Genomic DNA, 21,399 nt, shown 5'->3' with positions numbered 1-21,399 from the left:
ATTTTATAAGATTTGGGTAGGTAAAGCAAAATTACACTCAAAGGGGGTTGTTCTCTGGCAGGCAGGGGTGGGGGTCACAAGTTGCTCGGGTTGGGAGCTTTTGAGCCAGGATGAGCCAGGAGAAGGAATTTCACAAGGTAATGTCATCAGTTAAGGCAGGGACCGATCACTTTCACTTCTTTTGTGGTGGAATGTCATCAGTTAAGGCATTTTCACTTCTTTTGTGATTCTTCACTTGCTTCAGGCCATATGGACTTAATACCTGCAAGTCACAGGGGATATGATAGCTTAGCTCGGGCTCAGAGGCCTGACATTTAGTATATTTACTAAATAGATATAAAAATATATTTATGTGCAAATATATATTTACTAAACATATATGTTTATATTTATATGTACTATATAAATACCTAACAGTAGAATTGCTAGACAAAATGTATGTACATTAAAATTTTGATACATTGTTCCAACAGTTCACTCTCACTACCCAATATGAGACATAGTCTATTTCCCCAACTCTGTGCCAGTTCAGTGTCCTGTTCTTCCATTCCCATGATAAAACTGAAACAAGAACTTCATAGTTTTCCTTTGAACAACTTTTATTGTCAGTAAAATTAAACATTTTTAATCTCATATTTTTGTCCATTTAAAAAATGTGGTATTAATAACGTTCAAGCCGAGAGCCAAATCAGGAATGCAATCCCATTCACAATTGCCACAAGAAGAATAAAATACCTAAAAATACAGCTAACCAGGGAGGTGAAAGATATATATAATGAGAATTACAATATACCCCTGAAAGAAATCAGAGATGTCACAAATAAATAGAAAAACATTCCATGCTCATGAATAGGAGCACAGCTTTGTAAAGAAAGGACATAGGGTGAGGAAGTCAGGTTGTTTTAAGAAGCCTGTGTCCCCTGTGAAAAGGCCCATGGTCAAAAGAATATGCCTATCTTGTAGAATTACAAGGAGTTCATTCTAGCTGCAAGTTTTTAGCACTAGATGGCTGAAATAAATTTCTAAAATGTTGAGTTGAGCAAATAGTTCAATGCTATCCCTATCAAAACACCAGTGACATTCTTCACAGAATTAGAAAGAAACTACTTTAAAATGCATTTGGAACCAAAAAAGAGCCTAGCCAAGGCAATCTTAAGCAAAAAGAACAAAGGGGGAGGCATCAAGTTACCAAACCTCAAAGTATACTAGAGGGCTACAGTAACCAAAACAGCATGGTATTAGTACAAAAACAGACATGTAGATAAATGGAACATAACAGAGAGCCGAGAAATAATGCTGTACAGCTACAACCAACTGATCTTCGACAAAGCTGACAAAAACAAGCAATGGGGAAAGAAGTCTCCAGTTAACAAATGGTGCTGGGATTACTAGCTAGCCATATGCAGAAGACTGAAACTAGGCCCCCAGCTTACTCCACATACAAAAATCAACTTAAGAAGGATTAAAGATTTAAATATAAAACGTTAAACTATAAAAACCCTGGAAAATAACTTAAGAAATACCATTCTGGACATATGACTTGGCTAAGATTTCATGATAAAGATAACATAAGCAATTGCAACAAAAACAAAAATGGACAAATGAGATCTCATTAAATTAAAGAGCTTCTGCACATCAAAATAAACTATTGACCAGATGTGGTGACCCATGCCTAAATCCCAGTACTTCGGGAGGCTGAGGCAGGCAGATTGCTTGAGCTCAGCGGTTCAAGACCAGCTTGGGCAACATGGAAAAATCTGTCTCTACAAACAAATACAAAAAATTAGCTGGGCGTGGGGGTAAGCACCTGTAGTCCCAGCTACTTGGGGGGCTGAGGTGCAAGGACTACTTGAGCCTGGGAGGTTGAGGCTACAATGAACCATGTTTGTGCCACTGCACTCCAGCCTGGGCAGCAAAATGAGACCTTGTTTCAAAAAACAAAAACAAAACAAAACAATGAGCAAAGTAACAGACAACCTACAGAATGGTAGAAAATATTTGCCAACTATGCATCCAACAAAGATCTAATATCCAGAATCTATAAGAAACTTCAAAAAATTTACAAGCAAAAACAAGCAACCCCATTAAAAAGAAAGTGGGCAAAGAACATGAACACATTTCAAAAGAAGACATATATGCATTTAAAAAGCATATAAAAAATGCTCAACATCACTAATCACTACAGAAATGCATACCATCTCACACCAGTCAGAATGGCTGTTACTAGAAATTCAAAAAATAACAGATGCTGACAGGTTGTCGAGAAAATGGAACACATACACTGTTGGTGGGAGTGTAAATTAGTTCAGCCACTGTGGAAAGCAGGTTGGTGACTCCTCAAAGAACTTAGAACTACAATTTGACTCAGCAATCCCATTATTCCCAAAGGAATGCATATTCCCAAGGAAATATAAATCATTTTACCATAAAGGCATATGCATGTGTATGTTCATTGCAGCGCTGTTCACAATAGCAAAGATATGGAATCAACCTAAATGTGCATTAACAATAGGCTGGATAGTGAAAATGTGGTATCTACCAACACCACGGAATACTATGCAGCCATATAAAACAACAAGACCATGTCCTTTGTAGCAATATGGATGGAGCTGGAAGCCGTTATCATAAGCAAACTAACATAGGAACAGAAACCCAAATACCACATGTTCTCACTTACAAATGGGGCCCAACAAAGACAACACGTGGATACTAAGAGAAGAACAAGAGACACTGGGGTCTACTTGAGGGTGGAGATTGGGAGGAGGGAGAGGATCAGAAATAAAACCTATTGGGTATTACGCTTAATAATTGTGTGATAAAATGATCTGCACACCAAATCCCCATGACATTGACATGCAGTTTACCTACATAACAAACTTGCACATGTACCCCTGAACCTAAAATAAAAGTTAAAAAAAATTAAAAATTGCGGTGCTGCTCTCTTCTTATTAATTGGCAAGAGCTAATTATAACTGAAATTATTTCTATAACTATAATATAAATTGCAAATGGTTAATGACTTCTTAATCTTACCAGTTGTCTTTTTGCTTTACTTAAATCTTTTCTAGAAATAATGTCACTACTTCTGACTTGTTTCCCATGTTTATAAATTAACAGTTCAATCAAAATTAAGTTTGTTTTTTGTGGATGTCAGTCCTTGATATTCTTTGATAATCACTTTTTAATTTTAAACGTTTCTTGAATGAAACTGCTATAACACATATACTTACAAAATTATCAACAGTGTTATGTTATTAAAATAAAATAAATCTCATTTTATATTTTCTTACCAGGAATATTCAGGCTCTTAAATACGTGAGCAACAAGTAGCTACTCCAAGTAGCTTAGAAGCCCAAAAATCAATTTGCCAGCTGTGTCAAGGGTCTTCAGAAAGAGTTCTTCATGTTTAGTTCTTTCAAGTGTTTCTTTCAGTTTATTAATCTCTTTATTTAACTGCTCAAATTTCTCTCGAAACCCTTCCTTAAGCATTTCTTCTTGTACCTATAAAAGGGGAATAGTTCACTTTTGAAAGTCTCCAATTTTCTTCAGTAGTCAGTTTTGTATTTAACTAATTCAACATTTAAGCATATGTGTCTATTTCTCTATTATCTTGGAAAATTCTCTGATGAGTTTGTCTGACATTTCCAGATGATTGGACCTGAATCGTGGGAGTATACATGGTTTACCTTTTGTGACATTCCCTAAGCAACATCTCACTGGAGGTAGAAAGAAATTTTGTTCCAGCACAAAGAATGCCCTTCTAGAGGGAATGCAGGTTTAATTCTAATTAATTCTAATTTCCACTGATATAGCATGGTCATGCTCATCTAGCAAATAATGGGGACTGCTGACCCTGTATAAAACACTGGTCGTCAAGCTCCGAGTTGGGACGAGGAATATGTTTTACTCTAGTTGTATAGGATGAATCAGGCAGATACAGAAACAAAAATGGAGCAATTTGTGATCTTTCAGTATCATTTCATATCAAGCCAAATCTGATGCTCTCATCCAGATGGTTCTATTTCAGGTACCTTAGATGGTTGTGCCAAAAATCCCAAGGATTGGTGGATTAAGGTCCTATTTAATTGGGGCACAGTGAGACTATCCTGTAGTCACCACAAACAGCAGCCCGGGACTCTGGGGGATGGCATGTGTATTCTCCAAAGTCTAACATGAAGATGCTGGAGTCTTGTAGACTTTCAGGGTTCTGTACAATTCAGATGTATTTGAGATTTTAGTGAAACATGCAACTTTTGTGTTTCCTTGTGGAATCATGACTGTACCTAAAATGTTGGTCCTTCCTTTCCTAAAGAAGCAGGGCATTGTCCCTCAGGCACTGCCATGCTTCACGGAGACTCACCTTCAGCTTGTGTTTCAGCATACTTTCATGCTCTCTGAGAAAGATTTCCCTTTCCCGCACCAACTTCTTCTCCATTTGGGCCATGTGTTCCTGGAAGCTTCTCTCTTGAGCCTCCATCATTTGCTGCTGCTCCTTCTGTTTTTCTCTTTGCAGTTCCCGTTCCTTCTCAGCTGCTTCCCTCATTGCCCGCTCCGCTATTCCACAAAGGTTTTAGAGAGGGAAAAAGTGACAGTTATGCCTGAGTTCTACCCTCCCGAGCTCAGATCAAACTGACTTGGAGAAAAGCACAAAGGTGAGGGATTGGGAATCTCTGAATTCTCCCACTAGCCATGTCTGGAAGAGAATGTTGAATAATGTGATGCGAAGGTACTGGCTGGCAGTTCAACCCCAATCCCCTTGCGATTTTGAGATTCAGCAGAGTATATGTTCCATAGTGGGAGGAAGCTCCTTCCTCTATAGTAAGAGAAAGCAAATTCCGAGTATACAATATATTTTTTAACTATAGTCGCTATGCTGTACATTTGGTATCCAGAACTTATTAATATTTTAACTGAATGTTTGTGACTTTTGAAGCTCCTTTTATCTGGAATATCTTTCAGTGTGATCAGCAAGTAGCCATTGCAGGAAACTACCAACCCCTCTGACAGCTGAGCCCTGCCCCTGTACCTGCTATGGCCTTCTCTCCAGCAGTGAGGGCTTTGTCTGATTGCAGGATGGATTCCTCTATAACCACCTGTGACTGCAGGAAGTTCTGGAGGACCTCATTTGCCTGAGGAACCAAGAAAGAGGAAAGCTCCATCAAGCAGCAAAGATCTCATCTTATGATGATGAAATTAGTGTTCAATAAAGTCACAAATCTAACCATGTAAACTTTGCATAATTCTTAAGATCCCACAGTGGTTTCTTTTCTTTCCACAGCCACAACAAGAAGTCCAAGCTCTTTGTTAAGACATAAAAACCCTGTGCAGCAGCCTCCCTCCGGCCTGTCCAGCCTCCTCTCCCAGGGATGCTGCTCACCACCTACCCCAGGGTGCAGACAACCCGACAACATAAATGGGCAGTTCTACAAATACACAGTGTCAGATTCTTTTTTGCAATATTGCACAATCTTTCTCTTCTGTTTGAAAGCTGTGCTACATTTTCATAACTAGGATAACCTCTACGGATACGTCAGCTAGCATTCCCACTGCCCAGAAACTTTTCCAGGCTGCACTCTGAAATTTGTTTCCACTTTATTGAGGAATGATTTACACCTGGAAATTGTGTATATTTAAGTTGTACAGCATGATGTTTGATGTATGTATTCACTGTGAAATGATTATTGCAATCAAGCCAATTAACATATGTATGCCCTCATAGAGTTACCTTTTCTTTTGTTGAGAACACTTGAGATCTACTCTCTTAGCAAATTCCAAGTAGAATTCATTTTTTAGCTACAGTCACTATGCTGTACATTAGGTATCCAGAAAGTGTTAATATTATAACTGAATATTTGTTACTTTCTATGAATATCTCCCCTTTTCCCCACCTCTCTGCCATTGGTAACCACCATTCAGCTCTCTATTAACATGAGTTCAGCATTTTTTTTCTCGTTCACATAAAAGTGAGTCACGCCACATCTGCCTCTCCGAGTCTGGCTTATTTCACTAAGTCTAAATTCTTGGAGGTTCATCGATGTTGCCACAGTGTCAGGATTTCCTTCCTTTTAAAGCTAAATAATATTTTATTATATATATCACATTTTCTTCATGTGTTTATCTGTGGATAAACAAAAGTTGTTTTTTTATCTTGGCTATTAGGAATAATGCTGGAATGAACAGGAGTACAAATATCTCTTCAAGACTGTGATTTTGTTTCTTTTGGAAATATACCACAAGTCCACCAAAAGCTGTTAAAACTAAGTTCAATAAAGTTGCAGAATGCAAAATTAACATACAAAATCAGTTGCATTTCTATACACTAGCAAAATATTATATGAAAGATAAAATTACATTTATAATAGCATAAGAAATAAAATACTTACAAATAAATTCAACCGAGGAGGTGAAAAATGTGTACACTAAAAACTATAAAATGTTGAAGAAAGAAATTAAAGAAGATATAAAATAAATGCAGAGATATCCCATGTTCATTAATTAGAAGAAATAATATTGTTAAGATGTCCATACGACCCCAAATTATCTATAGATTTAATGCAACCTCTATCAAATTTCCAGTGACATTTTTCACAGAAATAAGAAAATCAACTCTAAAATTCATATAGAAACAAAAAAGATCCTGAATAGCCACAGCTATCTTGAGGGACAAAAACAAAGCTGGAGGTATCGAATTACCTGATTTCATAATCTGCTACAAAGCTATGGTAATCAAATAGCATAGTACTGACCTAAACACAGATAAACAAACCACAGAACAGAACAGACAGCCAGGGCGTAAATTTACATATATATGACCAAATAATTTTCAACAAATGTGACAAGAGTACACGTGGGGAAAGGATAGTCTCTTCAACAAATGGTGCAGGGAAAATTGGATATTCCAAACAGTAAAGCTGGAGCTTTATCTTACACTATACAGAAAAATCAACTAAAAACAGATTAAAGATTTAACCATAAGACTAGAAATCATAAAACTCCAAGAAGAGAACAGAGGGGAAAAGCTCCTTGATATTGTTCTTGGCAGCAGTCTTTTGGATTTGACATCAAAAGCACAGGCAACAAGTGCAAAAATAAGTGGGACTACATTAAACTAAAAATTTCTGCAGAGCAAAGAAAACGATCAATAAAATGAAAAAGAATTTTCTTCTATACAGAATGGAAGAAAACACTTGCACACCATAAATCTGATAAGCGGTTAATATCTAAAATACAAAAGGAAATAGTATAACTAAATAGCAAAAATAAATACTCAAAAAACCAATAAACATATTAAAAAATGAGCAAAGAACCTAAACAGACTTTTGTCAAAAGAAGACCTGGCCAACAGGTATGTGAAAGCATGGTCAACATCACTAATCAGCAGGGAAATGCACATCAAAACCACGGTGACATTTTATCTCACACATTTTAGAATGATACTTATCCAATAGTCAAAAGATAACAAGTGCTGGCAAAGATATGGAGAAAAGGGAATTCTTGGAAACTGTTTGTAGGAACAGAAATTGGTATAGTCCTCGTGGAACACAGGACAAAAGTTTCCTCAAAAGGAAAAATTCTGAGTTTCCAATGGCTGTCAAGTACACAGGTGAGCCCTATCAGCTCCACCGCTTGCTGGCTGTGTTGTCTTAGGCACTTTATTAACATCTCCACGCATTACATTTCTCAACTGCCTATGTGGTAGCTAATTTACATTGTTCTGAGAATCAAACTGATAATCCAACAAAATCACTTCCTCTGATATAAGAAGTGAAAGCTCAGTGTGTGTGAACCACTCTGTTGATCATCATCATCATCATCATCATCATCATATTAGTACATACCAGTATGATAACCGTAATTGTACCCCATCCAGTCGAATATTAATTTGTCCATCTGAGGTAAGATAATACACTTCTGAAAACATAGTTGTTTGCTTCATAAGGTATCCTCTGTACTTAGCACAAAAACTATCCCATTAATTAATAAATATAATAAATGGATTGTTTCATCTGGATTCCTGATGCTAAATCCTCTTGGGAAAGAAATATTTCTGATTTCTTAAGAGTGTCTAACTAATTATGGATTTAAATACTAAAACTCCCCAAATAGCATCATGTTCTGCTTCCTCTCCACAAATGGTGCTATGTTCTTAGATTTTCAGAAGAGGCAACAAAAACCCTCTGACTATCCTCTGTTATCCATCCCCCATTCCCCTTTTCCTCACCTTAACTCCTTTTCTGGGCACTAGCTTATAGTCCTGCTCAATCTGGTTTTTCTCTTCTAAGTAGAGACTGTGTCCTCCAGGAACAGAGAAAATTCCTTTCGAAATGCTTTCTGTCAGGTGCTCTGAAAGATGCTTAAGCTCAGCCTGGCAATATTTGACAGATGCCTCTTCATTCTGCAGCACAAAGTCTTCCTTCTTTTTCTCTATGGTGTCCTGCCAGAGAAATGTAGGGAAAACAGTAGAAAGAAGCTGTTAGAAGGGAAAGTCCAACTGTGATCCTCTTGGAAGTAGTAGTCTGAAGGTCTCAGAGTGAACTGGGATATGGTGTAGACCAAGAGTCAGAAGAATTATTTTGTTCCCAACTATGTGATCATTTATCTGTGTAACCTGTGGAAAGCCCCTTAACTCCCCTGGGGTCAGACTCAATATCTGTAAATTTATGTGGTTAGAAGACATAAACTCTGTGGTTCTTTTCGTTACAGTATGATTAATAGAGATCCAACCTCTAGTAATGAGCAGTAAAAAGTTGAATTCTGGCTGGAAGTAAAATTTCCCCAGAAAACATAGGTTGCTATGTATAAAAAATATACATATGGCAAATCAACTTCCCAGTAATGAATTAAGCATATTCTGATGAGAAAACTGAACCATCTGTGTATTTCTTCAATGACAGTTTGAATATGTGAGGATACAGGAACAGAATTTTCTTTTGTTTGTATTTGTAAGTTACAATCCAGTTGCATTTTGTCATTATGAATTAAGAGATTATTGTCACTTTTAGGTCAGCCTGAGACAGACTGAAAGACAAACTTTCAGTAAATATGCCTACGGTAAGTAGATTTAAGATGTCCCATAAGATTTCTCACTCCTTGGGATCCACACCTGCATAGTTCCTGGGCCTATGAATATGATGGATACTAATCCTGTGATTAGATTATGTTGTGTAGCACAAGCTGACTTTAAGAAATGGAGTGTGCCCTGTTGGGCATGACCTAATCACATGAGCCCCTTACAAGTTGTTTTCTCTAGCTGGTGTGAGAAGAGGAATTCAGTGAAATTAGAAACAGAAGGATTTGATGCATCATTGCTGACTGGAAGATGGATGGGTTTACCCAGAGACTCTATATGAAATCTAAGCCCATTTCACACCTTGTTTTCAGCCTGTGGCACACTGAGCAGAGTACCCAGACACCCTGACAAGGACTTCTGAACTACATAACTATGAGCCAATAACGTGTATTGTTTTAAGCTGCTAAACTCATAATAATTTATTTTGCAGCAATAGAAAAAAAAAAGTGACACTCCTCTAGAAGAAGGGTGACCTATAGCCCATAGAGCCCTGTTATTCCCAAGAAACCATGTTCTTTCCACCAAGGTAAGGAGATGAACCATGGGGTCAAAAAGCTACACTTTACGCATCACTTCAGAAGGGCAGAAATCAGGAAGGATAAATGCTAAAAGTACCACAAGCTTCTTTTGGAATTCGTGGTTTTCATCCTTGAAGGAGTGTTCCATGAAGACTGCAATGGCTTCCCTCTCACAGTCCGTGTGCATGTCCAGCAGCTCCTGGAGCGTGTCTGTGGGGAGCCTCAGTCGCTGGGCCATCTGCTGGCTATAGTGGTCGGCTGCCCTCTGCACAGCCACTGAGTTCTCACACTGGGCCAGAGTTGTCACTGCCTTCTCCAGACAAGGTACTGTTCCACTGTTGATGGCATCTACATAAGTCACCACCAGAGTCCCCAGCCCTGAATCACATATATTTAGGGAAAATTTATAGTTCTCACTCATTTTTTATACAAGTTTTAAGAACCAACATTCTAAAAATTACAAAAACTCTTATCTTGAAGTTTCTTATCACTCCTCCTTATTCTCTTCCTCTTCCTTTTTCGTCTTCCTCCATGAATTCAACTCTTTATAGTAACATCCCTATTTTTCCTGTTCACTCTTTTTTTATGGCACTTGGATTCACATTACAAAATTAAATTACTCTTTGCAACCAATATGCTTTTGTGTTTTATGGAAAAATATATTTCCATTTAAATACCATATAAATGAGTTTGTTATGCAGGGAAAGTAAGTTATATAATTTGTGAGTCCTACTTCCAAACAAAAATGCAGGTCCCCTCATTTCTTATTCTTTACAAGAGAACTTGCATTTTTATTTGGAGACAAGAAATTTTTATTTGAAGACAGTAACATAAACCACTGAAGCAAGCACGAGCCCATCTCACCACAGGGAGTGGACGACTACACAGGTTGCATGTCATGAAGCGAGCTCCGTACTTAATATGACATTTAAATTTGTTTCTCAAATTCTCAGTGAGCTTGCATGGAACTCACGGCCTGATGTTGATTTCCTGACTACTGTAAATTTACAAAATGTATTACATATCTTCATTGAGAAACACTAATCCTATAGGACTTTTCCTCATCATGCAGATTTCTCTCCTTAGGAGTTTGTGTTTATGCTATTAGTGTATTAGTTTTGTGAGATATATTAGGCCTCAAGACATTTTCTTATGACTAAACTTTAATTAAGAAACACTCATTTCTATGTTTGCAATGAATGTCTCCTTCTCTGCATTCCTATACAGAAGCAAACAATATTATTGAAAAACTTGCAGTCGTTACAGCTTCAACACACCCTGGACCACAGACAGACATGCTTTGGGACAAAAAAAGACTCACGGTTTCCAGTGACAGTGATTCCCTCTCCCAGGGTCTTGGTCTTTGCATGGGTGAAGATATAAGAACAGAAGTTTTCTGATTGCATCAGGAAATGCCTTTCCAGATTTCCTTGTGGCACTTCGTCCATATGATTTAAATATTGTTTGTCATTTGTAGGCCGGTCAAAGACAAAGCACTTCCGTTTTGGAAAGAAATGCCTGATACACTCTCTCAGCATGTTTGAATTTTGAATTTTGGGATTCCTGCCTGTGTAATTGTGAAAAAGAGTGCTCATTGAAGAGACAGCCTGCAGGCAAGGGGGCTGAGGACTTTTCCACGGATCTTTGCATCCCTGCAGCTCCCCTGCCTTGTAAATCTTGTTTTATGCAATCATACAAAACAGCCTTGTGCTAATCCAGTGAAGGCATGGAAAATCAATTTTTGTACAGGAGCGAGAGTCAGGAAAGAACTCTTGGAGAGGAAGGGAAGACATTTACCACAAAATGAAGAAACTTATGATTGGTTTCCTTGGCCTTTGTATGCTAGCTGGTAGACTATTTATCAAATGTTTTTGAATGATTAATTAAATGAAGCAGTTGTCAGAAATACTTTCTGATATTAGTGTCCTACGTCAGAAGTGAAACATGGGCCCTAAATTAAAGTAACGCTAGAAATAAGAATAATATGTTTCTTAGAAAAATATCATGAAGGTGAATGATACCCAAGTCAGTAATAAAAATAAAAAATATTTCAAAATCAGAACTACAAATTATAAACACCATAAATATATTTAGAAATTCTTTTATCTGAAAAATCCAGAGTAAAGTTAATCCAGATATAACTTTGAGACCCCACCACGTTTCAATGTCAGATTATATTAGGTTTAGGTCTCACATTGTCTTGCAGAGGGATTCTGTGGCATATATCAGTTATTCAAAATAAATGTTTGTTGAAAGGATGAATAAATGAACAAAGATTGATATTGATCATAGGTGCCAACAGGTATCCACTTTGCTAAATATAATCTGTTTAACAAACGTATAATAGATTGACAACACATTTTATGAAGCTGTAGAATAAAGTAGGTGATGTTATGAAAACAGTAAAATGAAGGATTTGACAGTCTTACTGGAAATATGCTGTCACTGACATATTGTCAGTGTTTTTTTTTTTGTTTGTTTGTTTTAATTTCCTGAATCGTTTGTTGCATAAATCTCCTTTTTCTCTAAAGGATATAACTATAATAAAATAGACAGAGTGAAATATATTTCCAAAGTTAGATCATTTGACTTCTTGTGATTCTGTGTTTACCAGCTTCCAAGCTTATTAGTTAATTTTCTCCAAATAGAATAAGAGGAGAACTTGAAGTTAATAAGTAACACAAATATATGAGTCCTAGGATGTGATAATATTAATTGTAATCCTCAATATATTTTTCATGGTGCTTATTGGTCTAAAGTCATTTGATAGAACTTCGAGTTTTAAATTTCCTCAATGAATTTGAACCTCAGCCTCTGGGAAATTTCAAGTAAAAATAACCATAAAAATCATAATCACTTGTCAATCACCAACAACCATGAGCATGGGCCTCAATCCAGTATAATGTATACATTTGTGTCAGGTGCTGAATAGCAGGTCTTATTTTATCCTACCCTCTCCTGAGCCTTCCCTCATCCAGGCCATGCTCTGATACCTGGAATCAGCTTCAAGGCATTCTCCAGGTATTCATCTTCTGTGATGGGGTGTCCATCTAACTTCAGCTCCAGGGTAAAATCCCGAACAGTCCAAATAAAGTCTGGAAAGAAACGCACAAACTCGCCGGAGTCCTCAACTTCATCAGGTTTGGGGCAGGATTTTGCCCTGATTAGCTCTGTTAGTTCAATCACGTAGCTGGGATCTCAGCTAAGGAAGGAGTAGCACCCTACACCATCGTTTCCACATCTCACTTAGAAACAAGTTTTATACACGTTCCCTTTTGCACTGTGTCTTTTCTTACTCAACCAGGACAACTGAGTCACAGCAAAGAAGACACAGTATCAGTTTCCATCTCAACCCATAAAACCCAATTTCACTTCCCGCATGATGCAGCTGCTCCAGGGCCTGGTGGCTGTGATGGTGCCTATGCCGGTACAGATGCTGCTAGCTTAGGCTATTGTTGAAAGCAAAGATCCACGAGCCATTCTAGGGTCACTCTAGTGTTAAAGAAATAGAAAAAAAGGAAGCCACAGTTTAGATACATCTCAAGCGGTCAACTATTTGTGTCCATGTAACTAAAACTTAAGTCATTGCAGTTTTCCCAAAACGCCGTGTCTAAGGGAAACACAAATAAGCTTTATATGCTTCATTTTCAGCATGATCGGTGAAATTAAATAAATCAGCTACAGAAAAGCAGCTTAAGCATCTCTATTTTCCTTAAAAATATTATATGCCAATGTATAATAGCCAATCACATATGCAAATAATATACTTCTTCCTTTTATGCTTTATCAATTGTGCTGTAACCATTATATAAGGAGAACATCTTGGTTTGAAGTCTCCTGTGGAAGGATGCGCCTTCCACTTTTGTATGCAATAAATTTAAATTTTTTCCAAACTTGATCTGATATTATTTGTGATAATTTTGAAAGCACATTACTGTTAGGACTTAAGAGAGTCTCCTTTTAATTTATTCTCCACTTATTAATTCATTCCTCCATCTATTGTCCATTCACGATTCCCAGCTGTAGTATATATAACTTGGAATAGTAAGGCACGTAATATGAATTTTGAAGATCATGCTAAAGTCAAACTGTGTTTTGCCATTTATATTGATCTTCCTTAGGTGTCACTTCTTTTAGGTATTAAAAGTAGCAAAAATGACATGGTCAATGTGTAAAATATTTGATGCAGTGCCTAAAGCATAGTAAGTATGTAGTAACTAGTGAACAATAATCCTTTAAGTAGATTTTTCTCAATCATGGCTATATTAGGAATGCAAATGTTAATCAATCAAATTCACCAAAAATTGTTCAGCTATGTACAAAATGCAGATGCTGCCTTGGTTTGTGGATGCAAAGTTCCATAATCACAAGAAGATGATTTCTCAGGAGGGCAGATAGCATTGTCACATAAAAGTGCAAACTAAGATGATAATTTCTGCCGAGTGGAACCAAAGTCATAATGTAAAAACAAAAACAAATAAATAATCTAATAAATGGGAGGTGGGAAGGAAGGAAAATAAAGAGAAACAAATGCTCTGTGAGTTTGAGCAAGAAGTTACTGTGTCTAACTAGAATAAGATGGCAGTAGCTTGAAAAGAGCTGGACGTTAAGGAGTACATAAAATGAGGACTTGTGGAAATGAAAGAATTGGGAAAAGGTGAAAGACCCAACAGAATCCAAGTCAAAAAATTTTAGGGTATGATCATATAATGGCATTACAAGCTATTTAATTCAACTGAATGAGTGAATAGGTATGTGGAGAAGACAAAGCTAGAAATACTATTCAGGGTACATGAAGGTCCCTTAAATAGAATTAAATGCTGACCAAATCCACAAATCTAAGGCCAACAAGTAATTTTGCTTCCACTGGCTAATAATAATACGTATATATTTGTATGTTTTGGTTCCTTGAACAGTCATACCTCGCAACAAAAAAGTTTATGCACACTATAAATTCATTTTCAACCAATATTTCATCTTGTTGTACACTGAAATGATGATTGATAACTTTGTAGAACTGTGATCCTAAATTCACTGTTGCCTTTAAAATGAGACCCCCACACACATTTGTAATTTTTGTAGCATGAGTACCAAAACACACTAATTCCTATTTTCTTTTTTTTGAGATGGAGTCTTGCTCTGTTGCCTTAGACTGCAGTGCAATGGTGCAATCACTGCAACCTCCATCTCCCCAGGTTCAAGTGATTCTTCCACCTCAGTCTCCAGCAGTTGGGATCACAGGCACCTCCACACATCATGCCCGCTATTTTGTATTTTCAGTAGAGATGGGATTTCACCATGTTAGCCAGGCTGGTCTTGGACTCTTGACCTCAAGTGATCCACCCACCTTGGCCTCCCAGAGTGCTGGGATTACAGGTGTGAGCCACCACACTCGGCCTCTATTTTCTTTTTTTTTCTTTTTAACTTTTAATTTAAGTTCACGCTTACCCCCAAACTTAATAAAATAAAATAAAATAAATAAGTTAAAATATTTAAAATTATTTAATGAAATACCACAAAACTTAATAAAAGCTTAAAAAAGGAAAATTGAGAAAATGTCCCTGTCTGACAGCTTTGAAGAGAGTACTGGTTCTCCCAGCACGGAGTTTGAGCTCTGAGAGTGGACAGACTGCCTCCTCAAGTGGGTTCTTGACCCCTAAGTAGCCTAACTGGGAGACACCTCCCAGTAGGGGCTGACTGACACCTCATACAGCTGGGTGCCCCTCTGAGACAAAGCTTCCAGAGGAAGGATCAGGCAGCAATATTTTCCATTCTGCAATATTTGCTGTTCTGCAGCCTCCCCTGGTGATACCCAGGCAAGCAGGGTCTGGAGTGGACCTCCAGCAAACTCCAACAGACCTGCTGTGGAAGGTCCTGACTGTTAGAAGGAAAACTAACAAACAGAAAGGACATCCACACCAAAACCCCATCTGTACATCACCATCATCAAAGACCAAAGGTAGATAACACCACAAAGATGGGGAGAAACCAGAGCAGAAAAACTGAAAATTCTAAAAATCAGAGCACCTCTTCTCCTCCAAAGGAACAGAGCTCCTCATCAGCAATGGAACAAAGTTGGATGGAGAATGACTTTGATGGGTTGAGAGAAGAAGGCTTCAGATGATCAATAATAAAAAACTTCTCCGAGCTAAAGGAGGATGTTCAAACCCATCGCAAAGGAGCTAAAAACCTTGAAAAAAGATTAGACAAATGGCTAATGAGAATAAACCGTGTAGAGATGACCTTAAATGACCTGATGGAGCTGAAAACCGTGGCATGAGAACTATGTGACGCATGCACAAGCTTCAGTAGCTGATTTGATCAAGTGGAAGAAAGGGTATCACTGATTAAAGATCTAACGAATGAAATGAAGCGAGAAGAGAAACTTAGAGAAAAGAAGAGTAAAAAGAAATGAACAGCGCCTCCAAGAAATATGGGACTATGTGAAAAGACCAAATCTATGTCTGATTGGTGTACCTGAAAGTGATGGGGAGAATGGAACCAAGTTGGAAAACACTCTTCAGGATATTATTCAGGAGAACTTCCCCAACCTAGCAAGGAAGGCCAACATTCAAATTCAGGAAATACAGAGAACGCCACAAACATACTCCTTGAGAAGAGCAACTCCAAGACACATAATCATCAGATTCAGCAAAGTTGAAATGAAGGAGAAAATGTTAAGGGCAGCCAGAGAGAAAGGTTGGGTTACCCATAAAGAGAAGTCCATCAGTGGATCTCTCAGCAGAAACTCTACAAGCCAGAAGAGAGTGGGGACCAATATTCAATATTCTTAAAGAAAAGAATTTTCAACCCAGAGTTTCATCTCCAGCCAAACTAAGCTTCATAAGTGAAGGAGAAATAAAATCCTTTACAGACAAGCAAATGCTGAGAGATTTTGCCACCACCAGGCCTGCCTTACAAGAAGTCCTGAAGGAAGCACTAAGCATGGAAAGGAACAACTGGTACCAGCCACTGCAAAAACATGCCAAATTTTAAAGACCATTGATGCTAACATGAAACCACATCAACTAACAAGCAAAATAACCAGCTAACATCACAATGTCAGGATCAAATTCACATATAACAATATTAACCTTAAATGTAAATGGTCTGAATGCTCCAATTAAAAGACATAGACTGGCATATTGGATAAAGAGATAAGACCCATCAGTGTGCTACATTTAAGAGACCCATCTAGTGTGCACAGATGCACATAGGCTGAAGACCCGTCAGTGTGCTGTATTCAAGAGACCCTTCTCATGTGCACAGACACACATAGGCTCAAGATAAAGGGATAGAGGAAGATCTACCAAGCAAATGGAAAACAAAAAACAGCAGGGGTTACAATCCTAGTCTCTGATAAAACAGACTTTAAAGCAACAAAGATCAAAAGAGACAAAGAAGGCCATTACATAATGGTAAAGGGATCAATTTACAAGAAGAGCTAACTATCCTAAATACATATGCACCCAATACAGGAGCACCTAGATTCATAAAGCAAGTCCTCAGAGACCCACAAAGAGACTTAGACTCCTACACAATAATAATGGCAGACTTTAACACCCCACTGTCAACATTAGACAGATCCATGAGACAGAAAGTTAACAAGGATATCCAGGAATTGAACTCAGCTCTGCATCAAGCAGACCTAACAGACATCTACAGAACTCTCTACCCCAAATCAACAGAATATACATTCTTCTCAGCACCACATTGCACTTATTCCAAAATTGACCACATAATTGGAAGTAAAGCTCTACTCAGCAAATGTAAAAGAACAGAAATTATGACAAACTATCTCTCTAACCACAGTGCAATCATACTAGAACTCAGGATTAAGAAACTCACTCGAAACCGCTCAACTACCTGGAAACTGAACAACTGGTTCCTGAATGACTACTGGGTACATAACGAAATGAAGGCAGAAATAAAGATGTTCTTTGAAAACAATGAGAACAAAGACACAACGGAGCACAAACTCTGGGACACATTTAAAGCAGTGTGTAGAGGGAAATTTGTTGCACTAAATGCCCACAAGAGAAAGCAGGAATGATATAAAATTGACACATTCGCAATTAAAAGAACTAAAGAAGCAAGAACAAACACATTCAAAAGCTAGCAGAGGGCAAGAAATAACTAAGATCAGAGCAGAACTGAAGGAGATAGAGACACAAAAAAACCCTTCAAAAAATCAACGAATCCAGAAGCTGGTTTTTGGAAAAGATCAACAAAATAGGTCGACCACTAGCAAGACTCATAAAGAAGAAAAGAGAGAAGAATCAAATAGATGCAATAAAAAATGATAAAGGGGATATCACTACTAATCGCACAGAAATACAAACAACCACCAGAGAACACTATAAATACCTCTGAGCAAATAAACTAGAAAATCTAGAAGAAATGGATAAATTCCTGGACACATACACCCTCCCAAGACTAAACCAAGAAGAAGTTCAATCTCTGATTAGACCAATAACATGCTCTGAAATAGAGGCAATAATTAATAGCCTACCAACCAAAAACAGTCCAGGACCAGATGGATTCACAGCCGAATTCTGCCAGAGGTAGAAACAGGAGTTGGTATCATTCCTTCTGAAACTATTCCAATCAATAGAAAAAGAGGGAATCCTCCCTAACTCATTTTATGAGGCCAGCATTGTCCTGATACCAAAGCCTGGCAGAGACAGAATAAAAAAAGAGAATTTTAGACCAATATCCCTGATGTACATTGATGCAGAAATCCTCAATAAAATACTGGCAAACTGACTCCAGTAGCACATCAAAAAGCATTATCAACCACAATCAAATTGACTTCATCCCTGGGGTGAAAGACTGGTTCAACATATGCAAATGAATAAATGTAATCCATTATGTAAACAGAACCAAAGACAAAAACCACATGATTATTTCAATAGATTCAGAAAAGGCCTTTGACAAAATTCAACAGCTCTTCACGCTAAAAACTCTCAGCAAACTATGTATTGATGGGATGTATCTCAATATAATAAGAACTATTTATGACAAAACCACAGCCAATATCATATTGAATGGGCAAAAACTGGAAGCATTCCCTCTGAAAATCAGTACAAGACAGGGATGCCATCTCTTACTACTCCTATTCAACATAGTGTTGTAAGTTCTGCTCAGGGCAATCAGGCAGGAGAAAGAAAGAAAGGGTATTCAATTAGGATAAGACGAAGTCAAATTTTCCCTGTTTCCAGATGACATGACTGTGTATTTAGAAAACCCCATCATCTCAGCCCAAAATCTCCTTAGGCTGGTAAGTAACTTCAGGAAAGTCTCAGGATACAAAATCAATCTGCAAAAATCACAAGCATTCCTATACACCAATAACAGACCAACAGAGAGCCAAATCATGAGTGAATTTCCATTCACAATTGCTTCAAAGAGAATAAAATACCTAGGAATCCAACTTACAAGGCATGTGAAGGACCTCTTCAAGAACTACAAACCACTGCTCAATGAAATAAAAGAGGACAAAAACAAATGGAAGAACATTCCATGCTCACGGATAGGAAGAATCAATATCGTGAAAATGACCCTACTGCCCAAGGTAATTTATAGATTCAATGCCATCCCCATCAAGCTACCAATGACTTTCTTCACAGAATTGGAAAAAACTACTTTAAAGTTAATATGGAACCAAAAAAAAGAGCCCACATTGCCAAGACAATCCTAAGCAAAAAGAACAAAGCTGGAGGCATCACACTACCTGACTTCAAACTATACTGCAACACTACAGAAACCAAAACAGCATGGTACTGGTACCGAAACAGAGATATAGACCAATGGAACAGAACAGAGTCCTCAGAAATAACACCAGATGTCTACAACCATCTGATATTTGACAAACCTGATAAAAACAGGAAATGGGGAAAAGATTCCCTATTTAATAAACGGTGCTGGGAAACTGGATAGCCATATGTAGAAAGCTGAAACTGGATCCTTTCCTTACACCTCATATAAAAATTAATTCAAGATGGATTAAAGACTTAAATGGTAGACCTAAAACCATAAAAACCCTAGAAGAAAACCTAGGTAATACCATTCAGGACATAGGCATGGGCAAGGACTTCATGTCTAAATCACCAACAGCAATGGCAACAAAAGCCAAAATAGACAAATGAGATCTAATTAAACTAAAGAGCTTCTGCAGAGCAAAAGAAACTACCATCGGAGTGAACAGGCAACCTACAGAATGGGAGAAAATTTGTGCAATCTACCCATCTGACAAGGGGCTAATATCCAGAACCTACAAAGAACTTAAATAAATTTACAAGAAAAAAAAACAACTTCATCAAAAAGTGTTCAAAGGATATGAACAGACACTTCTCAAAAGAAGACATTTATGCACCCAACAGACACATGAGAAAATGCTCACCATCACTTGCCATCAGAGAAACGCAAATCAAAACCACAATGAGATACCATCTCACACCAGTTAGAATGGTGATCATTAAAAAGTCAGGAAACAGCAGGTGCTGGAGAGGATGTGGAGAAATAGGAACACTTTTGCACCGTTGGTGGGACTGTAAACTAGTTCAACCATTGTGGAAGACAGTGTGGCAATTCCTTAAGGATCTAGAACTAGAAGTACTGTTTGACCCAGCCATCCCATTACTGGGTATATACCCAGAGGATTATAAATCATGCTGCTATAAAGACACATGCACCTGTATGTTCATTGCGGCACTATTCGCAATAGCAAAGACTTGGAACCAACCCAAATGTCCATTAATGATAGACTGGATTAAGGAAATGTGGCACATATACACCGTGAAATACTATGTGGCCATAAAAAAGGATGAGTTCATGTCCTTTTCAGGGACATGGATGAAGCTGGAAACCATCATTCTCAGCAAACTATTGCAAGGACAGAAAACCAAACACTGCATGTTCTCGCTCATAAGTGGGAACTGAACATTGAGAACACTTGGACACAGGGTGGGGAACATCACACACTGGGGCCTGTCACGGGATGGGGGAAGGGGGGATGGATAGCATTAGGAGTTATACCTAATGTAAATGACAAGTTAATGGGTGCAGCACACCAACATGGCACATGTATACATATGTAACAAACCTGCACGTTGTGCACATGTACCCTAGAACTTAAGGCATAATAAAAAAAATGAAAAAAATATAACTTAACTTCCTCATCTGTGAAGATTTTAAAATGAGATTAATTTTCACTTAAGGAGGAAGCAAAGTGAAGAACACAGATTTCACAGATGGGATGCCTGGCTGAAATTCCAGCTTGACCATTGGTAACTGTGTGACCATGGGCAAGTTACTCAATCTCTGTCTACTCAGTGTCCTCATATGACAAGTAGGGATAATAATAGTACATGTTTTAGAGGGTCACTGTATGATTAAACAAGTTATTATTTATAGAATACTTAGAATAGTGCCTGGCACATGGTGCTATATGTATTTAGTAAATAAATAAAATTAGAAATTGAGGGGATAAAAAAGAATTAATTTGGTCACAATAAAGGCTTCTTTCTTTCCTTTCCAAATGCTTAAAAACAACACTTAAAAATTTATTTTGAAAAAAATAGAATTAGTTTGTTTTGGCTTTCACACTGCAAAACAGGGGTCTGTTACATAGGTAAACTTGTGTCATGGGGATTTGTTGTGTATATTATTTTATCACTCAGGTATTTAGCCAAGTACCTATTAGCTACTTTTCTTGATCTTTTCCCTCCTCCCATTGTCCACCTTCTGATGGGCTCCAATGTGTGTTGTTTCCCTCTATGTGTCCATGTGTTCTCATCATTTAGCTCCCAC

At 37.7% G+C, this 21,399-nt stretch overlaps 1 protein-coding gene across 1 annotated transcript in view; it reads right to left on the bottom strand.

Moving 5' to 3' along the window:
* Positions 1-210: 210 nt before the first annotated feature.
* The window catches only part of LOC101022121 (guanylate-binding protein 4), a 33,683-nt gene continuing 12,494 nt past the window's right edge, over positions 211-21,399 (bottom strand). Inside the window, 8 exon segments of the mRNA XM_031650593.1 lie at positions 211-262; positions 3,291-3,501; positions 4,361-4,554; positions 5,027-5,129; positions 8,222-8,434; positions 9,686-9,966; positions 10,910-11,155; positions 12,582-12,778. Of these exon segments, the coding sequence (XP_031506453.1) occupies positions 3,331-3,501; positions 4,361-4,554; positions 5,027-5,129; positions 8,222-8,434; positions 9,686-9,966; positions 10,910-11,155; positions 12,582-12,778 (1,405 nt within the window). The 3' untranslated portion in view covers positions 211-262; positions 3,291-3,330.

Source organism: Papio anubis, chromosome 1, assembly GCF_008728515.1.
Source record: "Papio anubis isolate 15944 chromosome 1, Panubis1.0, whole genome shotgun sequence".
Lineage (NCBI taxonomy): Eukaryota > Metazoa > Chordata > Mammalia > Primates > Cercopithecidae > Papio > Papio anubis.
This window is presented reverse-complemented; position numbering and strand designations above follow the sequence as displayed.